At 42.7% G+C, this 22,568-nt stretch overlaps 1 protein-coding gene across 3 annotated transcripts; it reads left to right on the top strand.

Moving 5' to 3' along the window:
• The first annotated feature begins 406 nt into the window (after nucleotides 1-406).
• Nucleotides 407-14,921, top strand: prrx1b (paired related homeobox 1b). 3 transcript variants are annotated; one of them, XM_034531186.1, is made up of 5 exons: nucleotides 407-653; nucleotides 6,976-7,151; nucleotides 9,786-9,967; nucleotides 12,480-12,543; nucleotides 14,673-14,921. In XM_034531186.1, the coding sequence occupies exons 1-5, from the start codon at nucleotides 407-409 to the stop codon at nucleotides 14,919-14,921; spliced, it is 918 nt and encodes a 305-aa protein (XP_034387077.1). The 3 variants fall into 3 exon arrangements, with proteins under 3 accessions (XP_034387077.1, XP_034387078.1, XP_034387079.1); XM_034531187.1 differs by lacking the exon at nucleotides 12,480-12,543 and adding an exon at nucleotides 12,879-12,944 and having other exon boundaries at nucleotides 14,673-14,860; XM_034531188.1 differs by lacking the exon at nucleotides 12,480-12,543 and having other exon boundaries at nucleotides 14,673-14,860.
• Nucleotides 14,922-22,568: the final 7,647 nt, after the last annotated feature.

Below are 22,568 nucleotides of genomic sequence, written 5' to 3'. Positions count from 1 at the left end.
TCCTCAGAGGACTTCTGCGAAACGCGTCTTTGAGACTTTTCTCTCTCCGGCAGCAGGACAGGCTGATATTTCTCCTCGTGTGCCGGTGACGCGCGCCGCTGGATGGATTGTCTGTGAGGGTTTGACCGGGGGAGAAAAGAAAAAAAGAAAAAGGCAGGCGAGGAGAAAACGTCGCTGAAGTGTGTTCGAGCCCCGCGCCGCTGATCTGGATGTGAACAGATCCGCGGTCCGCTTTGGAAGAACCGAGCGTCCCTCGGGCTGGTTTCTGGAGCTCGCGCGCTCTGCACGCACGGATCTTGTTCTGCTCGGTTGTTGATTTCCTCTCTTTCTTTCTTCTCACCAGCGCTCCGTTTTTCTTTTTCTTCCAAAAGTAGTTTTTCTTTTCTTTCCCTTTAACGCTTGCGTCATGACTTCTAGCTATGCACATGTAATGGACAGGCAAGCCTCGCTATCAAACCGCCTGGAGAGTCCGATCACGTCGAACCTGGACAACCTGCAAGCCAAAAAGAACTTCTCGGTCAGCCACCTGTTGGATCTGGAAGAGGCCGGGGAAATGGTCGGCACCCAGGCGGACGAGAGCGTCGGGGAGGCGGGGAGGAGTATGCTGGAGTCCCCGGGGCTGACGAGCGGGAGCGACACGACCCAGCAGGAGAGTAAGTGAAAAGCAGACCGGCCGAGAGCACCAGGCACCGAGCGGAGGAGATAACAAAAAAAACAGCTTTTAAATCGTGTGAGCAAAACGTTACATATCCACCCGTGTGTGTGTGTGTGTTGTAGTGTAGCCTCGGGGTGAAAAACCTCCAGTTTACCAGGGGGGGAAACACCGCCGATCTCACACAAATGCAGTTCTAATGACCTGCAAATAAAAGCCATTTGTTTTCATTACCTTCTGGCGTGCGTCCGCGTGCAGAGCGCATGAATGGAGCTCTGCAGAATGCAGCGCGCGCACGGAAGGAATCCTTTAGTGAGTTTTGGCAATGCATCATCCCTGACGGCCTCCCCCTCAAAATGGCCATTAATTTACCATTAACACTTTGATGTCAGTGAGGTATGGTGATGTTGGTGGACATGGTCAGTGAAGGAGCCTTGCGAGTCAGCCTCGGGGGTAATAAATCTCTCGCCTCATGACCTAAACGAGGCCACGCTTTGATCTTTTTTGACTATAGATATAAATACAATTCAAGACTAATTCCAAAAGTATTTGAAAATACTTAGAGCGAGTCACATGACGATTGCGTCACGTGTATGATAGTTTAATGATACACATATGTATTAATCTAGCACTAAATAATGATGTGCCATTGTTTTAAACAACACATTCATCCGTGCGTAAGAATGGCCGATCTAAGCCGGGTTTTGGTGAGCTAAGAGACGGGTACTGCTCGCCGAGCGCCCGCTCACGCACCGACCTGACAATCGGAGGTATTATTTACAACTTTTTTGTGTGTTGAAAGGCGCCGCTGCGTGAGTGGAAGTTGACCAAAACACGGGGATAAGCCCACAAAAAGCCGCCGCTCGCTCTCTCCGGCGCACCATCGAGAGAGTAAATAAACGCTCCCTCCTTCCTCCTCCTCCTCCTCCTCCTCCTCCTCCTCCTCTTCCTCTGCTCAAAGGGCCATTTGCAGCGGCTGACAGAAACGTTATGGGCTTTAATGAGTGTTATTGTTAGTTTTTTTTAAAGGCTAAAAATCGTGTGAGAAATATGCGGGAGGAAGTGGCCGGGTCACGTCGTTAATTCCCGGTTATTTTCGGCCTGTCAAACACTCTCAGAATATCGGAGCCTAAATCATTTGTCATAATTACCACGCGTGTCCTCGCGCCAACAATTAAGGACTCAAATATCAGCATCTCACCAAACCGCGTGTTGTAGAGAGGTGATTTGAAAGTGAACCAGTCGGGTTTAGAAAACATTTTTAGATTTACACGAGATTCAGAAAGAAATAATGACACGTGTTGGAGCCTAATCATCAGCACAATTCATATTGATTCATACGTGAAAAAAAACAGTGTGACTTTTAGGATTTTTAATAAATTTCACAAATTGCCATATTAGCCGAACTGACCACGAACAAAAACAAAAACAACGTTTCAAAGTAAAAATGGTAAAAATGTGTTTTATTATTTTAGGAATCAATAACCTCTCCCCTCGTGAATGAGCGTTGGCAGCAGGACTAATTGACTTTTACTGATGGCTTCTAATGAGATCAGTCTACTCACACGTGTTGGTCACACATGCTGCAGGATGATGGTGATGATGGTGATGATGATGGTGATGATGGTAACGGGGAATAGCTTTGATTTGTTTTATTTAGTTTAAATGTCACCTTGATTAAAAGCTTTCCGAGGCCAAACCACGACTAATGAAATAAACACATAGATCCCTTTTTGGGATATTTGGATTTCATCGTTCATATTTGTGTTAATTTGAAGCTGCATGACAGGACAGAATATAAACTCATTCAAAAAAAACAAACGATACATTTGTATTTGTAAATGTTCCATACCATTTTTGTTGCCACACTTGCAGTGTGCTAAATACAAATACAAGTTAAAATATTGCATTCACAAAGAAAAGATCGATTCAATATTTTCTATTTTGTCATGCGATTCAATTAAACCTTTTTTAAAAAATGTTATTTGTTTGTCATTCAAATGCTCTACAATTGCTTTAAAAACAGTACTTTCAGTATAATACATTTTTAACATGCCAAGTCACAATCATATTTAGCGTCCGACTTTATGTCGTTTTAATATGTTTATTTTTTTTTTTTGTATTTATGTGTGTCTCACTCTTTCGACGGACACTATTTTGTTGTAGCACTTTTCTCCGCGTGTAACGTCATCACACGGGCGGACTAATTAAGTGCGTCATGGTTTTCATTCTAACCTCGAGCCTGTAATACGGCTGTGAGCGTGTGTGCGTGTGTGCGCGCGTGTGCGCGTGTGCGTGCGTGTGTGTGTGCAAGTGTTTAAGGGGGAAACTATGCGCGGTCGCTGGTTAGCGTGTGCGGCTGCCATCAGCGTTCACAGCCGCTCTCCGCACGTCGCACCAACGGGCCCGACGTGCGGCCCTCAGAGCTGCTGCACGCAGGGGCCACACGTCCGAGTCCGAGGAGAGATCTGTGATCTCAGCTGCTGGAAGTGTTTTCCTCATGAACCACAAATACATTCACAATGCGACAATGACGTTTATTAAATAATAACCTCATCTGTATTTGAAGTATTAGCAGAGAATTGGTCATTTTCTATTCGGTTAATTTTAGGCCATATCTTTCATATGGCGGATTTAATGGCAGGTACATGTTTTTGAAAGACCTGGCAATAATATAATACAAATAACAAGAGTGATAATAATAATTGTTATAATAATAATTATAAAATATACCCCACAAAAAATGCCACGTTAAAAAGTTTCACTTGTCCAACATCTGGAGTTTTACTTTGTCAAAACATAATAAATTCATCAATGATTTAGTATTTTAATGTTCTTAATCTATAGACATTTAACTGCAGGGGTCAGGACCCCCGCAGAGGGGAGGCCAGATAACGTCTGAAAGGTCACGGGAGGATTAACAGAATTAGGAAGAAAGAAAAAGAAAAGATCAGTGTTACAAAATTCTGTTTATTTTCTTGTTTTGTATTGTGAAGCTTTAAGTCTGAATATGTGAATTTATTAGATTTTAAAGAGCAAAACAGCACACAAACAAAAAGACATCCCTCTCCATAACACCATCTCCACAAACAAATAGAAACGAGGAGGAAAAGAACTTCCAAACAAAAGAGAAACAATAGACTTTTCACTAAAGGTCAGTCTGTTAAACTTAAACTGCCCACAGAGTGACGAGTGGGTGCAGTTTCATTTAAGAACCGTTGAAAGGCCAAAGGGATTGTGGAGCAGCTTTTAAAAACTTCTTTTTTAAAAGTATATAGGCAACATTTGACTAAGATGTAAATGAGCTGCAAGGTGGTACACTCCGGATCCTCAAAGGGATGAACAGGTCACAGGATGATCAAATTAAATTCAAGAATGAACAAGAATTGTTTTTTCTTCCCTTCTTTCTTCTGGTGAAATACCGAACGCGTTTAATGTGGCCTGTAAAAATCCTTCAAATGCCACAATGTGAGACGCCCCTTTCAAACTGCTCAACAACCAAACTTATTTAAACACAGACTGATATTTGGGGTCACAAGTGTTTTTTGCTTTATTGTCTTTTCTGTCATTTTTCAACCAGCAGATGTAAGAGTTTACATCTAGTGTCTCCTGATTGGCTGAGACTGCAGGGGGCAGCTTTTCTCTCATTAGACAACAAAGAGCAGTGTTGACACACTGCAGCATCTGACACCAAGCCAGCTGTGTGTGTGTGTGTGTGTGTGTGTGTGTGTGTGTGTGTCTGTGTGTGTGTATGTGTGTGTGCGTGTGCGTGCGTATGTGTGTGTGTGGAAGAAGTAAAAGCAGTCCATTACAAGTTCTGCATCAGCATGTAGCTCTGAACATGTAGTCCCAGTTCCCCCAGTTCCCCCAGTTTGAGTCCAGCCACGGACGTTTTGGTGCAAGTCTTCTGTTAATTTTAAAAAAACAAAAGGCAATGCATGTACTTACACTTTAATTGAATATCGACGTAATAATGTTCCTGAAGAGCTCAAATGTGAATTAAGTAAAATTGTTGTGGAGATAAAAATCTGCCGTTTTTGGATTTGACGGACAACCTGTAGCTCTACATTTTGGGGATTTCTTGTATCATCCAGTTCTTCATCTTTTAAATCAAACATGTCCTCCACAGGCTGAGAAGATGATGGAAAACTCTAGTTATTTGAGATTAAACTAAGCCAATCCCATCCATGAGAGGCAAAAGTTCTGATTTGTTGTTGTTGTTCTATAGAAGTTGATTCGGTAAAAACTGAACTTGTTTCATCTCTGGATAATGTTTAAAAGTTGTCTGATCATGAAGTTGACATTTTCGAGATACAATACTTTCACATGAGTGATGGAGGGAGGGTTCAAATCTTTTGTGTAAAAGTATCAATACCGCCGTGTACACTGAAGTGAAACGGTAAACGAGGAATCCGGCTATTCTCCGGAACATTGCATTCATTCGTGACTATTTTGCATCAGCTAAAACATAACGCTGCAGAGATCGCCTTTTTTTTGAAAGAGCAAATTGCCAAAATTCTGACACCATTCGCACACATCTGCAAATGACTACATTTACTTTCAGCATCCAGTTAAACCCATGTCATGAATCTGATTTTTTTTTCCAGGCAAACTGCAAAAAGATGTCACATTTATCGTAAAAGGATCATAAAAGAGATCCAAACCTTTGAGGTTTCACCAGGTTGTAACAAACCACTGATGTTAACATTTGACCTCCCACTTCATTTAATCCAAAGAAATTACACCTTTGTCACACTCAAAGATTAGAAAAAAAATTAACCTTCAGACTACAATAATAAATAAATAACATTTAGATTGTTGGCGTTTGAAAATGTACATTGAACATAAAATATTGCAATATTATTTTCTGTTTTGCGTTAATTCTATATAAAATAAATTAAATGTGCTATTTTAGTGATACAAGATTCTTAGTGGACGAAAGGGCGTTTTTTTTTAATTCATGATGAAAGTAAAAGCTGACTCTGCAAAGTGAGTCATGGCTGTCAGATGAACATAATGCGGTGAAAAATACCAGATTTCCCTCTGAAGGCTCTCAAAATTAAAATACTTGAATACAGTTTATGAAGCCCTAAACTGTACTAGAGAACACGAATGAATGTACAGAGTAACTTCCCACCTCTGTGTGCGCGTGTGTGTGTGTGTGTGTGTGTGTGGCTACAAATTGTGTAGTGAGTGTGTAATTAGGCATGACATGGATGATCGTTTCTTCTCGACGTGAGCGTGTCATTTGGTGGTCTTGATGCAGCCACAAGGCACCAGCACTCGATTCCAGCCCGCAGCATTCAGGCCCAACATGTGCAGCACATGGAAGGTGCTCGGGGTCCAGAGCGGATTATATATTTATCTTGTTTGTTTGCCTGGACGTGTGTCTGTTTGTTGTAGGCAGATCCAGGAATTGTTTTGAAGGATCTTTTAAATAATCACGTCACCCAATCTTCCCAAACGCCATCAGTGTTCTCTCGCCATGTTTTGCCGCCACACCCAATATAGTGGGCCAATTTCTTTTATTTATTTATTTGGGTTATCCTGGTTGGAGATTTCTTTGTGTTGTTATTTTCTGTGTGATTTTGTGCATTCTCTTTTTGTTAAAAAGACAATTATCTTGGGGCATATTTGCCTTTAATCGACAGTTTAGATTTGAGAGGCAGACAGGGAGTGTAGAGAAATGAGGGCTTTGTGGTCTCTTCATGACACCCGTCTCAGACGCCACACGGTTTCACATACTGAGTCCGAGGATCTTGGCAGCGGTACGCTCTCTTTAGTTACAGCTGCTATGTTATAAGATTATCGGCAAACAGTATTCATAATTCAGATCCTTCTCTTAAGTAGAAACAGTGACATAGTAATGTAAACACGTGGTAAACAAAAGTTCTGGCTTGAACAGCCCAAAAGTATTACCTGCACTCACCTGTCTAAAGTGAAGGTACTCGGTGTAGGCTGCAGGGCAGGTGGAGAACAGCTTGGACATGAACCCTAAAGATTGTTATTGATGTATTAATGTGTAAGCAGTATATTAATGCTCATTTGAAGTGACGTTTTAAAAAAAAGAAGAAGTAACATACAGCAAAGAGTGACTGGGTTGATACTTCATCTTCTCTGAACTGCCTTGAGCAGCCGTTGTTGCATGAAATATTATTAAAATGTAACGTGGTCCGACACGGGGCTTTCGTTTTATTTTATTTTATTCTTTCTATCTCCTCGGGCAACTTGTCTGCATAGCTACAAACCACAAGCACCGGTGGGAGAGCTGTGTTCCCAATGGGTCTTATCGAGCCTACATTACCCTCTTCTTCTGCCCGCAGATGAACAGATGAACACGGAGGAGAAGAAGAAGAGGAAGCAGCGCAGGAACAGGACCACCTTCAACAGCAGCCAGCTCCAGGCTCTGGAGAGAGTGTTTGAAAGGACACACTACCCCGACGCCTTCGTCAGAGAGGACCTGGCCCGCCGGGTCAACCTCACCGAGGCCAGAGTCCAGGTAACGATGTGACCTCGACAGTCAGTCAGGGACTTCTATTTTTCACGTGTCCTCCCTTTCAAAATAAAAGCTTCATTCCCTGAAGTCTGAAGGTTTTTCCTTCAGCAGCAGTGATTTACCAAGCGGGTTCAACCTTTGACCAAAGAAGAAGAAGCAGCAGTCATAAAACGCGAAATATAGAAGGAGGCTCTTAGTCATTTCCCCTTTTAAAACCACTTTGACCAGAGGGACGCACAAATAAACCAATTCTTATTAACACACAGACACTAGCTGCACCCCAGTGGGACCAGTTGAGTCCTTTGGGTCCTCATGACTCAGAACAGGGTTTAAAAAGCGATCCATGAACAGCTTTGTTTGTATGGTCAACCAAGAGCAGCAGAAGCAACTTGTTATCGGAAATAACTTTTACAAAACACTGGAGGGCATCTTCATCTGTTGGCTCTCACCCTAACAGATTCAGTTATTAGTTCTCCTTGGTGCCGAGCGGTTGTCATGGTCCATTAATCGGTTCTAGTCTCTCCATTATAGGTTTTTTAAAGGAACTGATAAGAACTCGTCACAAACATCCGCTATTGTTCTCACGCAATCTCTTAAATGGTCGCTGAGCCTTTTAAACTCCCCGAAGGAACTGGATGTGATCAGAAAAGTGGATGTAATGATTGTCTAATTTCCTCAGCGGTTTACAGATCAGCGATAAAATGAGCAACACATGAGGGCTGCAGCAGAACAGGAGCTAAATGTGAACCATTATATGGCCAAATGAGTGAGATCACTCTCCCGAATTGACGCAACCGAGAACATGGATTCCATATTTCCACAGCCACCGAGAAAAGTGACCGCTACTTTCTGTCTTTACATTGCAGTTCTACAGTTAACAAAAGAGTTAGACATGACATTGATGCGTGAAGGCAACTGAACCTTTAGTTCCACTGAAAGAGGAGTGAGACTGAGATAAGGCGGTCTAATCACAGTCAATTTTAACCCAACATTATAAATTAAGTACAGCGAAAGAATGAAGTGGACGCAGGAGCGTGCTGCTGCTTCTCTACCGGCCAACACGGTGCTCAAGTGACAAAAGACTGAACACAAATTCACGATTTCAAATGCCGAAGAAAATGCTCCCCCAAAAAACTGGAAAAAAGGACCCATCTGAATTGAAATTAATTGATTTTCTTCCCTCCCAAAAACGCGAGTGTATATTTCTAGTTCTGACTAATCAGAACCTCCCTGCACGTATAGCCCCATCAAGCTCTATTATATTATTATTATATATATATTGCTGCAACAACCTATTTGATGCCGGACAGAAGGAAAGCGGGGGCCACGAATACTTGCTGTTGCTCGTGAAGCTGTGAGATTGTGGATCTGCATTTATGCGATCAGATTTTCTTTCATCTTCCATGTGTCAGCTAAAGAGAGGACACAGTTTTCAGTGATTTTGCTGAGTCACTCAAACTGCAACTGTAAAAAGTCAGAGGAACAAAACTGTGATCCCGATAAGTGAGGGGGGACATGGCCCCCTCGGCCCCCGGGGAAATTACACTCCTGGTTTCACTGGATTATCATTGAAATGAAAGTACATTTATTCTACTTACGAGCAGCTCAACATAAGTAGCATGCAACTATACGTTAAATGCACACTTGTTCATCCAATGCTTCTATCAGGCATTTTTCTGTGTCTTTGAAGACAACAGTGAGTATTTGTTCAGTGGGCAGAGAGCGAGAGAGAGGGAGAGGGAAAGAGGAAATGGTGATGTCGGAGGGAGAGAAGCGGCACATCTGTGAATAATGTGTAGCAGAGAGCGATGCAGAAAGGCTTTGATAAAAGAGACTTTGGGCTCATTCCTGAGGCTGTGCGTCAGCAGACAGAGAGCCCCTGCGAGCGCCCACGGCATCTAATAATGGATTTGATTTCACAGCGAGGAACAACACTAGCAACCCCCGAGTCACATCATCATGTGTTTGGTAAAGGGGGGGGGGGGGGGGGGGGGGGGGGGGGGGGGGGGGGGGGGGGGGGGGGGGGGGGGGGGGGGGTACGTTGTTCAGAAAGGGCAGGAGGGGGTGGGGGTGGAGGGGGGCTGCTGAGGGGTGGATGGTGAATTGGAGATGAAGGATGCGTGTGGGAGCGAACGGTTATGCATACGTAAGAATAAGAATATAACGTTTGTTACTGGGAAATGAGTTTAAGGCCAGAGAATTACCCGGGAAAAAAACAAACAAAAAAAAAACCTTCTGGTTTATTTAGTTTGTATTTTAGATTTCCATTGGCTCTGTTCCCTTTTATTTGATTTCACGTGGTCAGCCCACACGAGAATCCACTCACGTTCAGGCCGGAACACAACCAGGAACCGCACGTTTGTTAACCCTCTCCGATGAAGACCATGCGATGTGGTCGAGAGCGCCCAACGAAAAGCTAAATGGTGGACGCAACATTGTGCACTCCACTTTAGTTTGTTACATTGGTTTACCCTTTGAAGTTCAAATTATTTGGCATTTTTGGAACTTTGAATGCGTCTGTGAAGAGTTTTGTAATGCTAGTAGCATCCGCGCGCGGGGGGGGGGGAAATACGATCATAAGACAACAATAAAAGTGACTTTGAATTGCTTCATCCCGTTGTCTTCTTTTGATTTCAGGTTTGGTTTCAGAACAGGAGAGCTAAATTCCGCAGGAACGAGCGCGCCATGCTGGCCAGCAAAAACGCCTCGCTCCTCAAATCGTACTCAGGCGACGTGACGGCGGTAGAGCAGCCCATCGTACCGCGCCCGGCGCCCCGCCCAAACGACTACCTGTCCTGGGGCAGTGCCGCCCCCTACAGGTAGAGCCCCACTCTGCTGTCTCACCCCATAGCCTCACACTCACGTCACAGCAACACACACACACACACACACACACACAAACACACACACTGTTTTACGCTCTGCGCTCCTTCTGCTTCTGCACTGACGTCTCCGGCAGCACCGTTGATCTGCAGCACAGAGCGGGAGAGGAACTCAGACCACTTGAGGAGAAGCTCAGAGAAGAAAGTCGTGCCTTCAGAAAGCTGGCATGAGAAAGCTTCACCAGTAAAAAGGTCTAACTAAGGGCTTCATGGTGTGTTTAAAGGCCTTACATGTAGCAATGAAACCCTTCATTATTAATTTGTTTGTAAAATCTACACAGTAAGTAATGGTGAAGTAAAAATATCATAAGTGCTTTCACGTTGGTTAAAGAAGGACGAAAGGGAAGACGGTTAAAGACAGAAGAAAACAGCATAACAGGAGAGGGAAAATAAACTACACATGGAAGGAAACGAGGAGAGAAGGGACTGACTTAAGACAGGAAGGAGGACACAAAGGACACAAAGAAGAATGGAAGAGCAGCCGAAAAGTAGGAAAGACGAAAAGCTATATGAAATAACATAAGTTGCGTGAGTTATCTCAAGGTGGATGCGCAATCTCGTAGAGTACAAAGTAGAAAGTCAAAATACTCAAGTCAAATACTACAAACTGTCCTCTGCTCTCTGCTGCAGAACATCAATCACACTAGTTTCTCCAGATGAAAAAGCACAGCTGATACCACAATAACCACATGTTAACACCACTGTCTCACACACACACACACACACACACACACACACTGACCCCGGCACTGCTCTCTGTTATTGTTTCATTTCCTCCTTCTCTTCTACCTGCACATGCTTCTCATAGTTCCTCTGACCATCCTCATCTCTTCTGATCCACCTGGACTCAAACTGCAGAGCTGCAGGTCACCGGACCCTTTAATGTGTGTTGTTTTATCCATTCAACCTTTATTTATACGCGGAATATAAAAAGTTATAGCATCGGTCTCGTTATATCTATATTATTATTAGTCATCAAATCTCATGTTCCGACTCCAACGTGTTAGTCGGCCTCTGATTACTGCTTTGACTTCCTGGCTGTGACTCTCAGCTCCGAGCCCTCCGGCTCCCCCTGAAGATAGACATCTTTAAAAACAGTAGTGTTCTTCTTTTAAAAAAGGCTCTGTGATTTCCTAAAAGCAGCTGGTCACAGTAGTTTCGATCAAACAAACAAGAGGAAATAGCCCATTTGTTGGTGAATATGTTAAGCGGCATATTAATCCACATTTGGTACTGTAGTTAGTATTTGTGGCAGCAGAAATGTTTCTCTTATTATTTTTGTCTGAACTTTTTCAGACAACTTTGAGCAAATACTTCAATAAAAAACAATGAAAAGTGTTGGCAGTGAATATTTTGTTCATATGTTGATTTAAAAATGACCATAACCTTTCCCTTACAATGTATTCAGTAAATGTAAATCAACTACATATGCACATAATTCCTCTGACAAACAGCTGGTGCCCTGTAACCATTTTACAGTTCACCCCAAAATCAAAACTACATATTTTTCCTCTGACCTGTAGCACTATCTTATAGCTATTTGTCAATCTAATATTCATAGTTCCTTCATGAAACGGCGCATAACAATTATCTTGCGTAACCAGGTCACGATTTATGGGGAGAGGCATTGCTTTTCAAATGTATTTTTTGGCTCTTTGAGCGCCACAAGCCAGGTGTCATATCGTCCCATTGTACTGGAGAGATGGCGTCTCTACGGCTGATATCGTCTAAGCTAACTCACAGCAAATCGAGATGGATAAATAGCACGAAATTAAAAAGGACAACATGTGTTTTTCATTTTAATATGTCCCTTTAAGTAAATATTAAAAAGCAGAACTTTTACTTGTATTCTCCCGCTGTGATATTGCATTATTATTATTATAACAACATGAAAAACACTAAATCACATACTGTTGTATTCAAATTTGAATTAACTGGTTTATGCTTACAATTTAAATTATTAGTTCAACTTATAAGTAATGAAAACATCTAATGTTTGATGTCTTGAATAAAAACAGATATGTTTACTGTAGTGTAAACATGTACTTTATCTAAGTATTACAGTGCATTGAATATATAAGATGCAGACTTCTGTCTCGATGAGGATTGTTTAAAAGCATTATTTTATCATAAAATCATAACCTATATTGATATTTTTGTTGTGCTCTATGTGATGTTACACAGAAATAGGAATACATTGTTTATGTCCAGCTAGAGTTCCGCACATTCTCTTTTCTACATTAGATTCTGCTGTGAAAAGAATTGAGCCAAAGTATTTCTCAAACATTCCTCAAAGTTTTCCTTCTCTGTCTCTTCACTCTGCTGTGGCCTTTTGCCCCGTCCTTCCTGCAGCCATTTTCCTACACTGAATATATCACACTCCTGTCTTGCACATATCTTACTCCAAACTAATTGTGTTGAATAAAAACACCCTTTTCCTCGCCCTCAGTCCCATCGCTCCCCTCTGTCAGCATGAGCAGGGCGGGACCAGATCCTGTGACCCTCCTGACGAGGTGATAATGTGAAAACAAACCGTATTAAATCCACTGTTGACCCCTGTGACCCTCCTCTGCTACACTACACCAGATAATGAACGCTACGCCGAGAGACAGAGCTCTACTGGGCAACATTTTTTGTGACTCTGGTTACATTGGTCATGATTTACAGTAATCCTCCGTTATGAGGCTCGGTGTAAAATGTCAAACCCTGCGGCCGCAGCTCAAACTCACTGAACGCTTTTTTGGCCGGAACGCAGAGCAGCGGGGGAAATCTTTTGTGAAGCAGGAATAATGCTATATGTGGAACACGCTAATGTGGCGCTAACACTTCACTGTATATTATCCTAAAGCTGGTATCCGATGCCGGAGGGGGGGCCAGTGCGAGTGCCACAGAAAATGCTGCCCTCAGAGAACAAGTACGCTTTCACTTTACTACATTCAGTTATTTTTAAAGGAAACTGGCGGTATTCTCCTTTAAAGAAGAATACTACCGTTTTTTTTTTCACATACATTTACTGTTTCTAAAAGAATGTATTTTGTTATTTTCTGATTCTTTTTCTTGAATTTGAATGTGCCTTTTGAATGGTTTTGTGTACATTTTATACTTTTATTTAAAAACAAAAAAGGTGTTTGTTTGTGGGGTGTTTTTGCGCATTTCAACACATTTTCAAAAATATAAAAATATATTTCCTTTCCTTTTGTAAACAATCTCTTTCTATACAGTAAAATGAATAGATACTGCTTCTTTAAACACTCTTCATATAGAGAATCCATCCGTGAGCATCACGTCTGCTTTTATTTATGTTATAGCCATGTAATCGTGTGGTAATGTAGCGCAGACGTTTTAAATCCCTCTGCTCTCACAGATGAATAATAACATAATAACCGTACAGTATATAATGATTTAACCACAGCAATAATGATTTAACAACAACGAGAGAAAAAAACAATACAAACAAAGACAAGAAAAAAGCAAATTAAATCACAAATTAAAGTTCATTATTTGTACATTAAATTCTCACTTTTCTTTTTTAAAGAAGATGTTTTCATATATTTTTGGCTTTTCGTGCAGATAATTGTAATCCAGCTCATGCAAATAATTTACTGGATATGTATGTGCCTCATGATGATTACAAATAATCTTGCGTGTATAAATAAAGACTACAACTACAATAACACAAAAGCAGAAACGATCATCACCAAAATAAGCAAATTGTTAGCCTCCTAAACTGAAACCAAAAGTGGCACAAATTTACGACATTTTGGTTAAAAACAAGAAGAAAAAAAGTCAATAAATCATGCACAGATATGTAAAAATAAAAGCTAGAAAGAGGGATCAGTCCTGAGTATCAAGGAAACACCCTTGACAAGCATACAATAATTCTTAAATCTTCTAATTGGACATTTTCCAAAGCTTTGGAAAATGTCCAATTAGAGGACTTGGTGCTAATTAGTCGTATTTATCATTCAGCCATTTGTTTGACTTTATTAAACAAGCAACATCAGGCTTCAATACACAGACTGTGAGCTGAAGATAGAGTGGGACACTTTACAACAACAACAACAACAACAACAACAACAACATTTTCTAGGTGATGGATGGACTTAATGAGGAACTGTTATTCAAAAGCAGAACAGATTGGGAATAGAAACTCTGATAGCTCTCTGGACAAAGTCAAACCATGTTCATTAAAGTCTTGTCAAACAACAACAACAACAACAACAACAACAACAACAAAACAGAAACTACACTCTTTATGATCCGTCCCTCTTTAAATGTAGTGTGGAAGGAGAAAAAGAAAAAACAAGATGAAGCAGATATCTATGTTTGCTAATTAATACCTGAAATAAAAGGCTGAATATTTAATTTCCAAATTAAATCAGTTACTGTATGAAGTTTTACGCACAACACATCTTACATGCTCTGAGAAATGTGATGGTTCGGTAAAAATGTGCAGGAACACTGGTTTGAATTTTGGGGTTTTGTGGGTTTTAACGTCAGCTTTTTGTCTAAACCGCCTCACGTGATCGGCGATACCTGTTTTTGTTCCTTTTCATATTTCCACAGCTGCGGCTCATGCTGAGCTTCAGCTCGCTGTCAGCCACAGGTGATGTAACCTTTTCCCCCTCCCCTTGTCTCGCAGCGCCATGGCCACCTACCCGCCCACCTGCTCCAACACCAACACGTCCCAGGGCATGAACATGGCCAACAGCATCGCCAACCTGCGGCTCAAAGCCAAGGAGTACAGCTTGAACCAGGTGCCCACGGTGAACTGAGAGGAGGAGCGGCTTGGGACTGGCGCAGGAGGGGAGGGGAACCTCCCTGCCGCTGGACCCCCGCGGACGGACACCGTCTCTGGGTTGAGCATCATCTTACATACCCTGGATCATGAGGCCCCCCACCCCCACCCCCCCACAACCCCCGCCGTCCCCGTCCCTTTTTGGAGCAGCCTCGATGGCGATACTACACCTATATGCAAATTGTTGGACACCGAGTGATGGCAGGATTTCCCCTAAATCGCCTTTTTACATCTTTTTTTTTTTTAATTCTCCTGAGCATCACCGAACTCTCATTTGTACAAAAAAAAGACACCTAGGCTGGATGCTATATTCGCATATCTGCATAGTTTTACATTTGTGATGTGGAGGGAGAGTTTTTCAAAGATCTTTTTGTTATCAATCAGAGAACTTGTTCTCGACGGAGACCCATGTACGGACTACGTGGAATTCCCTTCGTCCCTTCGGCTGTGGTGTTGGATAAAATTACAGACCACATTTGGGATCAACACTCTTTTAAAACAACAACCAAGCATTAAGGACATCCTCTGACATTTATGCAATTCTTTTAATTATGAGAGAGTTTTGTTATTCCACATTTCTTTCCATGTTATACCACTGACGAGCAAACATTTTCAACACATTTTGATTTTCATGTAATAGTCCAATATAAAGGAGAGGCTAATGTATTTCTGAATCCAAAACCATCTCTTAATTTCCTATGATATCCTTTATTTGTAACAGAATAAAAACGTGTATATTAATAAAAATGCATTTCAAGCAATGCAATGCCACAGTGTCCAGTTCAACAGATCTAACAAAAGAGGGTAAAATAACAATTTTACACTTACAAAAAAAATAAAAACACCTTTTGGGGTTTCTCCGAGTAAAAGAATCTCAATGCAGACAGACTTACAACACGCAAGAAGAAGTATATGGATAGTTGAGACGATTAGGAAAGCAAAATGATCCCGGACCTCGTGCATGCCCCATAAAAGGGAGATTTACAACTTGAGAACAGTTTCTCCTCCACAGAAAAACCTCAGGCTGCTCCTGCTTTGTGTGTGTGTTTTTTTTTTCTCTGATTGCCGTAACCTGAATTTTCCATCCTAAAAAACAGGATATTCATGAGCAGGGAAATCCTCTCCTCAATATGGAGGGCCCCTGGGCCTCGTTTGACTCGGCGGCTGTCACACGAGGTGTTTCTTCTCCTTGGCCCCTCATAACCTTTGGCGTCAACAAACACATGTCGACACTCGTCCCCGTACGGCACACGGGCCATAAAAGAGGGTTAAAGACTGAAACTGCAGCTGATGTGGTGGAGTCTTCATTTCTTTATTTCTTTTAGGGAGGGGGGGGGGGGGGCAGTGCTCAATAGGTGTGGTCATGCGGGCACACAGTCTGTAGAAATGTTTTGCGAAGATGTTTATTGTTTACAACTCATAAATACCCAAGAAAAGTGCAACGCTGATTTGCTTCTTTTTGTCATAAACTGAACTCCCTTCCAAAAGTTTAACGTTTAGTTTTGCAAGCATTATACACTTTGCAAAAAATATTTAAAATTCTTAAGGGTTTTTCTTCAATTTGGCATAAAACTAAACATGTTAACTTCCAGGAAACTTTTATCTTTTAAACTGTTATGTTTCAGCGCCGGAGTGTGTTACCTGAAGTTAAAAGCTGTTATATATTCACTTGTTCTCTTACTTCAGTGCAGCTTTAAGATGCTGGAGTGTTTCCTTTTTCTTTTCTTTGTAATTTCTACTTTACACATCCAGATTTGACATTCAACACGAGTTTAGACTTTTTGTAAACTCTTAGAAACATGTGCCTTGTAAAGAGGATTTTTACGACTTTGGCATGTTATCCTCATGATCCATCTGATCTGAGAGCAGCAAAATAACCATGAAACCATGACAATTTGGGGAGCAATAACATTTCATTATCTCAAGTGTGGGAGGTTTTCCTGCTATCTAATTCGGTCGTATAGGACCTGTCATGGAGCATTTATTCCATTTTCCTTTTTTAATTAAGTGAATGCTTTAAGGACTTCTTCCACATGTTGCGTGTTTAAGCTGAGAAGAAAGAGGCGCTTCATCGTTGTGACTTGAGGGTTTTCCCTGTCTCCTTTGCCACATTAAAAAAAAAGGCATATTTGTGTTTTCTCTGAGGCCGTTTTCTTTCCTGCTGTTGGTTGTTTTCCTGATCACTGATCCCTGACCGTGGTATGTCCAGTGTGGGACCCCTGTCCCCCTCTCCCCTGCCAGGCGCCCGGTCTCACCTTTCACGGCCAGGGCCTGGGCTGACCTGAAGTGATTCCAGATGTGGGGATCTTTTTGACCCCTCCTCCCCACAACCACCCACCTACCCTTCTGCGCCCCCCCCCCCCCCCACCTATTCGCCCCCAGGCCCTGGCCAACCACTCCATCAGGGCTGACAGCGTCCCCTCGGACAGCGTCTCTCCTCGCCTGAGCACATGACATGCAAGGCAGCCCCCCAACACCAGCGCTCCTTCTCCTTTTCCTCCTCCTCCTCCTCCTCCTCCTCCTCCTCCTCCCTCGCCCTCACCCACCCACCCCCATCCTCAGAAACACATCTGGAGCTCATTACAGAGGAGACAGTGAGAGCGAGGGAGGGGCGGGGAGTCTGCGTGCTGTGTGTGTGTGTGTGTGTGTGTGTGTGTGTGCGTATGTGTGTGTGTGTATGTGCGTGCTTGTGCGTGCGTGCGTGCGTGTGTGTGTGTGTGTGTGTGTGTGTGTGTGTGTGTGAGTAGCAGAGCGGGAAAGAGAGCTTTTCTTGACCCTTCTCCCTTAAAACATCCACCTTTTTTTTCCTTTTTCCTCCTTTTTTAATTCTCTTTGTTTCTTTTAACTTTTTAACGTATTAACGTTTTAACGTTGGCTTCCTCCCTCTTCGCATGCAGTGATCTTTGTCCCGCTGTCACTGCCACATGATCAAAAAATACTACATTAATGAGTGGTTTTGGAAAAGAGCTCGGCACAAGCAGAAAGAAAGAGAGAGAAAATCTCCGAGCAGCTCGAGTGAAATACTGCACAGCTGTTAACAGTGTGTGGTTTGGGTGAACAACCAAAAGAATTTCTCGAGATGTGGAGTTTCCACGCAAAGTCAAGTTGACTGAGAGGCTGCACTGTTTGTGTGATTAAGTCACTATTATTACGCACTTTTCCTAAACACAGATGCAGGCTCGAAAACATCCTATGTTGAATTGTAAAGGAAACACAATTAACTTCAAACTGCCATCTCAAGGTTAACGCTGATGACCATGTGTACTGCACTCCCATCGCCAACGAGAGCTTGGCTCTTTTTCTCAGGAAGTGAGACAATCTGGCTGCTTTCTCCCCATAAAAAAAAAAAAAAAAAAAGATGCGTACCTTTTTTCTTCTTCGGATTAACATACTATTTAAAAAGAATATACATTTCACTACGCTTTAATGGGCTCGAAGGTCATTAAACCCTCTCAGAAACTGGAGACCATGTAAGGAGAACTCTGGTGTATTTCAGCTTTGGCCTTATTTTTGTAGTTACGCAGTTGTTACGCCAATGCAGTGGTGTAGGCCGTAAACAAAGCGCTTGACCCATTGTACGACCCTCTTCCAACCCTCTCCCCCACCTCAGCCAGTCATCGGCCAGGTGTGTGGAGGTGAGAGGAGGCTTGAACTTCTCTCTCTCTCTCTCCTAAGCTCTGGTTTCCGTTCTTCACCCAGCTATTTCGTGGGAAAGACCGAAAGCAACACATTTTTCCCATTTGCACGATTGGTGGAGCTGACTCTACAAAGACTCAGAGTTGTTGGAGGGAGATCACTCCCCCCCCCCCCCCGTCCCCCGTCCCCACCCCTCCCCCCCTGCCCTCCAGCGATGACATTCAGAACGACAGAAACACTTCGAATTTAGATGCATTGGACCACATTAGTTTGATAAGCGCGCTGTCCCCCTAAGGGTGGTGGATGAGCTGACTTTTATGCAAGAGAGTGGATTTTACGTGCTTTTGCTGACCAATAAATGTTTGCTTTTTAAAAAAACAAGTCTTAACCATCACTTCACTGCCATGTGCTCATTTTGTAATAATTCACTTTTATGACCATGGCCCTGAATGTTAATGTTAAGTCCTCGTATCTCTAGTATGGATTCGGCTGCAACAGAGTTTAGCCAACTGAGACTGCTTGGTTTATTACAACTTGGGACTTGTTTTGGTAGTTCAGGCCTGCATTTATGAAAAATGGGAACATTTTAGCCAGCGCGTTAACTTCTGAGATCTGGGAACACGGTGAAATCCATTTAAGGTCGCACGGGTCAAGAGGGGAGCAGTCACATGATCAGACAAGTCCACAGTTTACACAGATTATATTGATCACTTCATGTGGAGGAGGTGAAGACAGAAAGGGAGCGCTCCAGTGTTTTGCTTTACAAGCCACGTGACAAAACTTTTCAGATTCAAAAGCACAGGAGCCACATGCTGCGTTGTCCCATGCTGCATGTAACACAGCGACAAAGATAGTTTTTAGTAACTTAATTACGGTGTGATAAAAGCTTCTTGCTCGACTTAAATGGCTGTTGTGAGCCTTCTGGTCCCGGGTCAATTAGCATTTTAATTCTCTCAGCCCTGCTGAGGTCCGGCAGGGCAACAACCAAAACAACAATTATGGTGAGCGACATGACGTGAGCTCCGAGAAATCGTCACTATATATATATAATCATCGCCAGAGTTCATATTCCCTCATGGCACATGAACTATTTTCAGTGTTTGGAGGACTTTTCTCAATGTCTTACAGGAAGTCCGGCCTCTCGCAGCGGAGCACGTGAATGAGATATGTACGAAGTCTCGGGAGCATTTACATTTACTGACCACGGGGAATGTTACATTGTTCCTCCAATGGGCCGTGCAGTCCGCTCGGGTTTTGATGCTTTTAAAACCGCCTCTTTCAAAAGACGGGCAGCGTTACCAGATTATAAGCAGAGCCTGTAGAGTGCCCACAATCATGTGTGTACCTGTCAGCTGGTGTTGTGTGATACACTGTCCAAACCTCTGGACTCGTGAGGGTCAGAGCTCCAGATCCATCCAACTCCAACTATCAGGCTCAAAATAACAACAGGAAAGAGTTTGGTTTAAAAAAAAGAAATATGACCAACATCTGATTGTGACTTCTGCTCACCTACTCCAGTAAAGGTTATGACGTGGTTGTCTATGTGTAACCTTTACGGGGACTCTTCCAAAGATGATCAGCTGTCTTCCGCCCTCTGCTGGACATTGCCGGTCCACACAGCTGCAGGTCAGGAGGAGCTGCTGACCAACAAGCTGATCGAGTGACGTCAAGTAGTTTATGTCTATAAACTCAAACTAAACTGAACTCAAATGTCCTTGAAATAAGTTGTTTACGGTTAATTGACATTGCCTGCAGAAGCATCTTGAAAGAAGAAAATGTAAGGAAGGTGGAGCCACACTGCGATCGAGAACTAGATCTTAGAAAATATGTCAAACAAGTGGACACAATTCAGTATCTGAAGAGTTGATTAATTATGAGACATATTGAATTACTCTCACTGCACTGTGGGAAATGAGATTTCACACGACTGGAATACAGACAAAACTGGGCTTGGTAAGAAGGCGATCTTTTGTAAAGATATGTTCAATATTAGTGCTGATTCAATCTTTCTGAACAAATATCAAAAAAACACTTTCACTTTACCCGGCCAGACTTTGATTTAAGTCCATTTTACTTCCAAAGAAAAAGCCAAACGTCTCTCTAAAAATGATCAATTTCACAGACTCCAATTAGCAGATAAAAGGAGGCTCTAATAATTAGTTATCAATATAAGTTAAATTGATCAAAATCAAACGTGGAAGACACCAGCGCACACTAAAACAAAAAAAACAACAATAAAAAAGACGATTATAAGATTATATTGCATATACTCATTTCAAGGTTGAGCGAGAAACCGTTACTATTGATGAAATGATGCATGTGTGTCTTAATCTCTTTATTTTCCTCCCATGTCCCTCTGAGCTGCCGACTGAGGCCCAGAGGAGGAAACTACAAACCCCCTCCGTCGTGGAGTTTTCTCTAATGGGCTCCACGCCGACCAGTTGGAGATGATTAGTGAAAGAAACGCGACACTGGGCTTAAATCAGCCCGATGTGGGCACATGTTACAGGTCTGGGCATGTGGACGTCCGAACACACGGCTTACATAAGTGTGTGCGCGTGTGTGTGTGCGCGTGTGAGAGCATGGAGAGGGATACCGTTTATGTGCCTTTTGATCAGTGCCTAAACTTGAGGCTATGAGGAATGTTTCTTTTTCTTCTTTGAAGGCAGTTTGAGTTTTCCGTAATAGTTCTGGTTCAGCTGGGGCCTGGGTTTGTGCGTGCGTGTGTGCGTGCGTGTGTGTGCGTGTGTGCGTGTTGAGCTGGGGATAAATGGGGGTGAGCTCTGAAATGAATATCATTGTCACATCTCGTGCCAGAGCAAATTCCCCGTCCAAAACGAGCAATTTAGAGCCAACGCCTGCCACTGGAAAATCTGCCTTCAATTTTCCTCCACTGGTGACTGTGCATGCGCTCGCCCCTCGCAACTCTTTTTCTTCCACTCACTCACTCACTCACACACACACACACACGCACACGCACACTCTCACACACGCACACACACACACACACACACACACACGCATTAACTTGCGGATCCAATTCGCCCCGCAGCAAGTGGACCCCGCAGTTTATTTTTTTCTCAATTATCCATTTAGTGTAAGTGGCAGGCGCCTGATGGGCTCCACGCCGAGAGGAAATGTTTGTATTGTCTTCATTTAACAATGGCGTTTAAACTAACACCTGATTAGCGAGAGCGAGTCACCGCTGAGCAAAAGGTTTGTGAGACAGCTGGCCGCGACGCTGCTTTGTTTTTCTAGTTCCAGTAATCGCCTCCTGCCATCTCAAGCTCTCCAGACTCTGTTTCTTCCTTCTTCTTTTTTTTTTTTTTTAACTTTAATAAGCTATCCGAGTGATTTTTCAAAGACACACACTCTGCATCTGTACTCTTCTGACTCTTTTTCCTTAGATTGAGATCCAAGTGGGAATGTTGAGTCCGTGTGTTATAGAGACTCGTGGTAGACTCAATGGAGAGTGTGAGCACTGATGGTCGATGTTTTTTTCTGTTCTTGGATAATTATGTTCTTCCCATGCAGGGCAGCAGCCAGGATTTAATAAAATACTGAAGTCAAAGTCCCCTCGCTGGACCCCCCCCCCCCCAAACACAGACTATTTATTAGTCATTTTGAGTGTACAATAAGACTGTCTGCTTTTTACTTTTGTGTCTTTGTATGACATGTAAACACATCCATGTGAATATGCTAACATGTGAGTAATGAAGTAATAAAAAAGTGATGGGGGTCAGTGGTTAGCAGGTCCGTCTTTCAATCAGGGGGTTGGTGGTTCAATCCCCGCCCTAGTTGATGTGTCCTTGAGCAAGACACTTAACCCTGCATTGCTCCCTGTAGCTGTGTCTACGGTGTATGAATGTAACATGATTGTAAGTCGCTTTGGATAAAAGCGTCAGCTAAATGACATGTAATGTAATGATATAAAATGTGCAATAGACCCGATGGGGATGGGTCAAACACAGGACTTTTAACTGTGTTTTACTTTTAAACACTTATTTTGAGGCCACGATTTTTTTCCTAAACCTAACCAAGTGTTTTTCTGCCTAAAGCTAACACCGTGGTGGTCTCTCTGGGTTTTGTTGCGACCGTTTTAAG

The sequence above is a fragment of the Cyclopterus lumpus genome, chromosome 4 (assembly GCF_009769545.1).
Source record: "Cyclopterus lumpus isolate fCycLum1 chromosome 4, fCycLum1.pri, whole genome shotgun sequence".
Lineage (NCBI taxonomy): Eukaryota > Metazoa > Chordata > Actinopteri > Perciformes > Cyclopteridae > Cyclopterus > Cyclopterus lumpus.
This window is presented reverse-complemented; position numbering and strand designations above follow the sequence as displayed.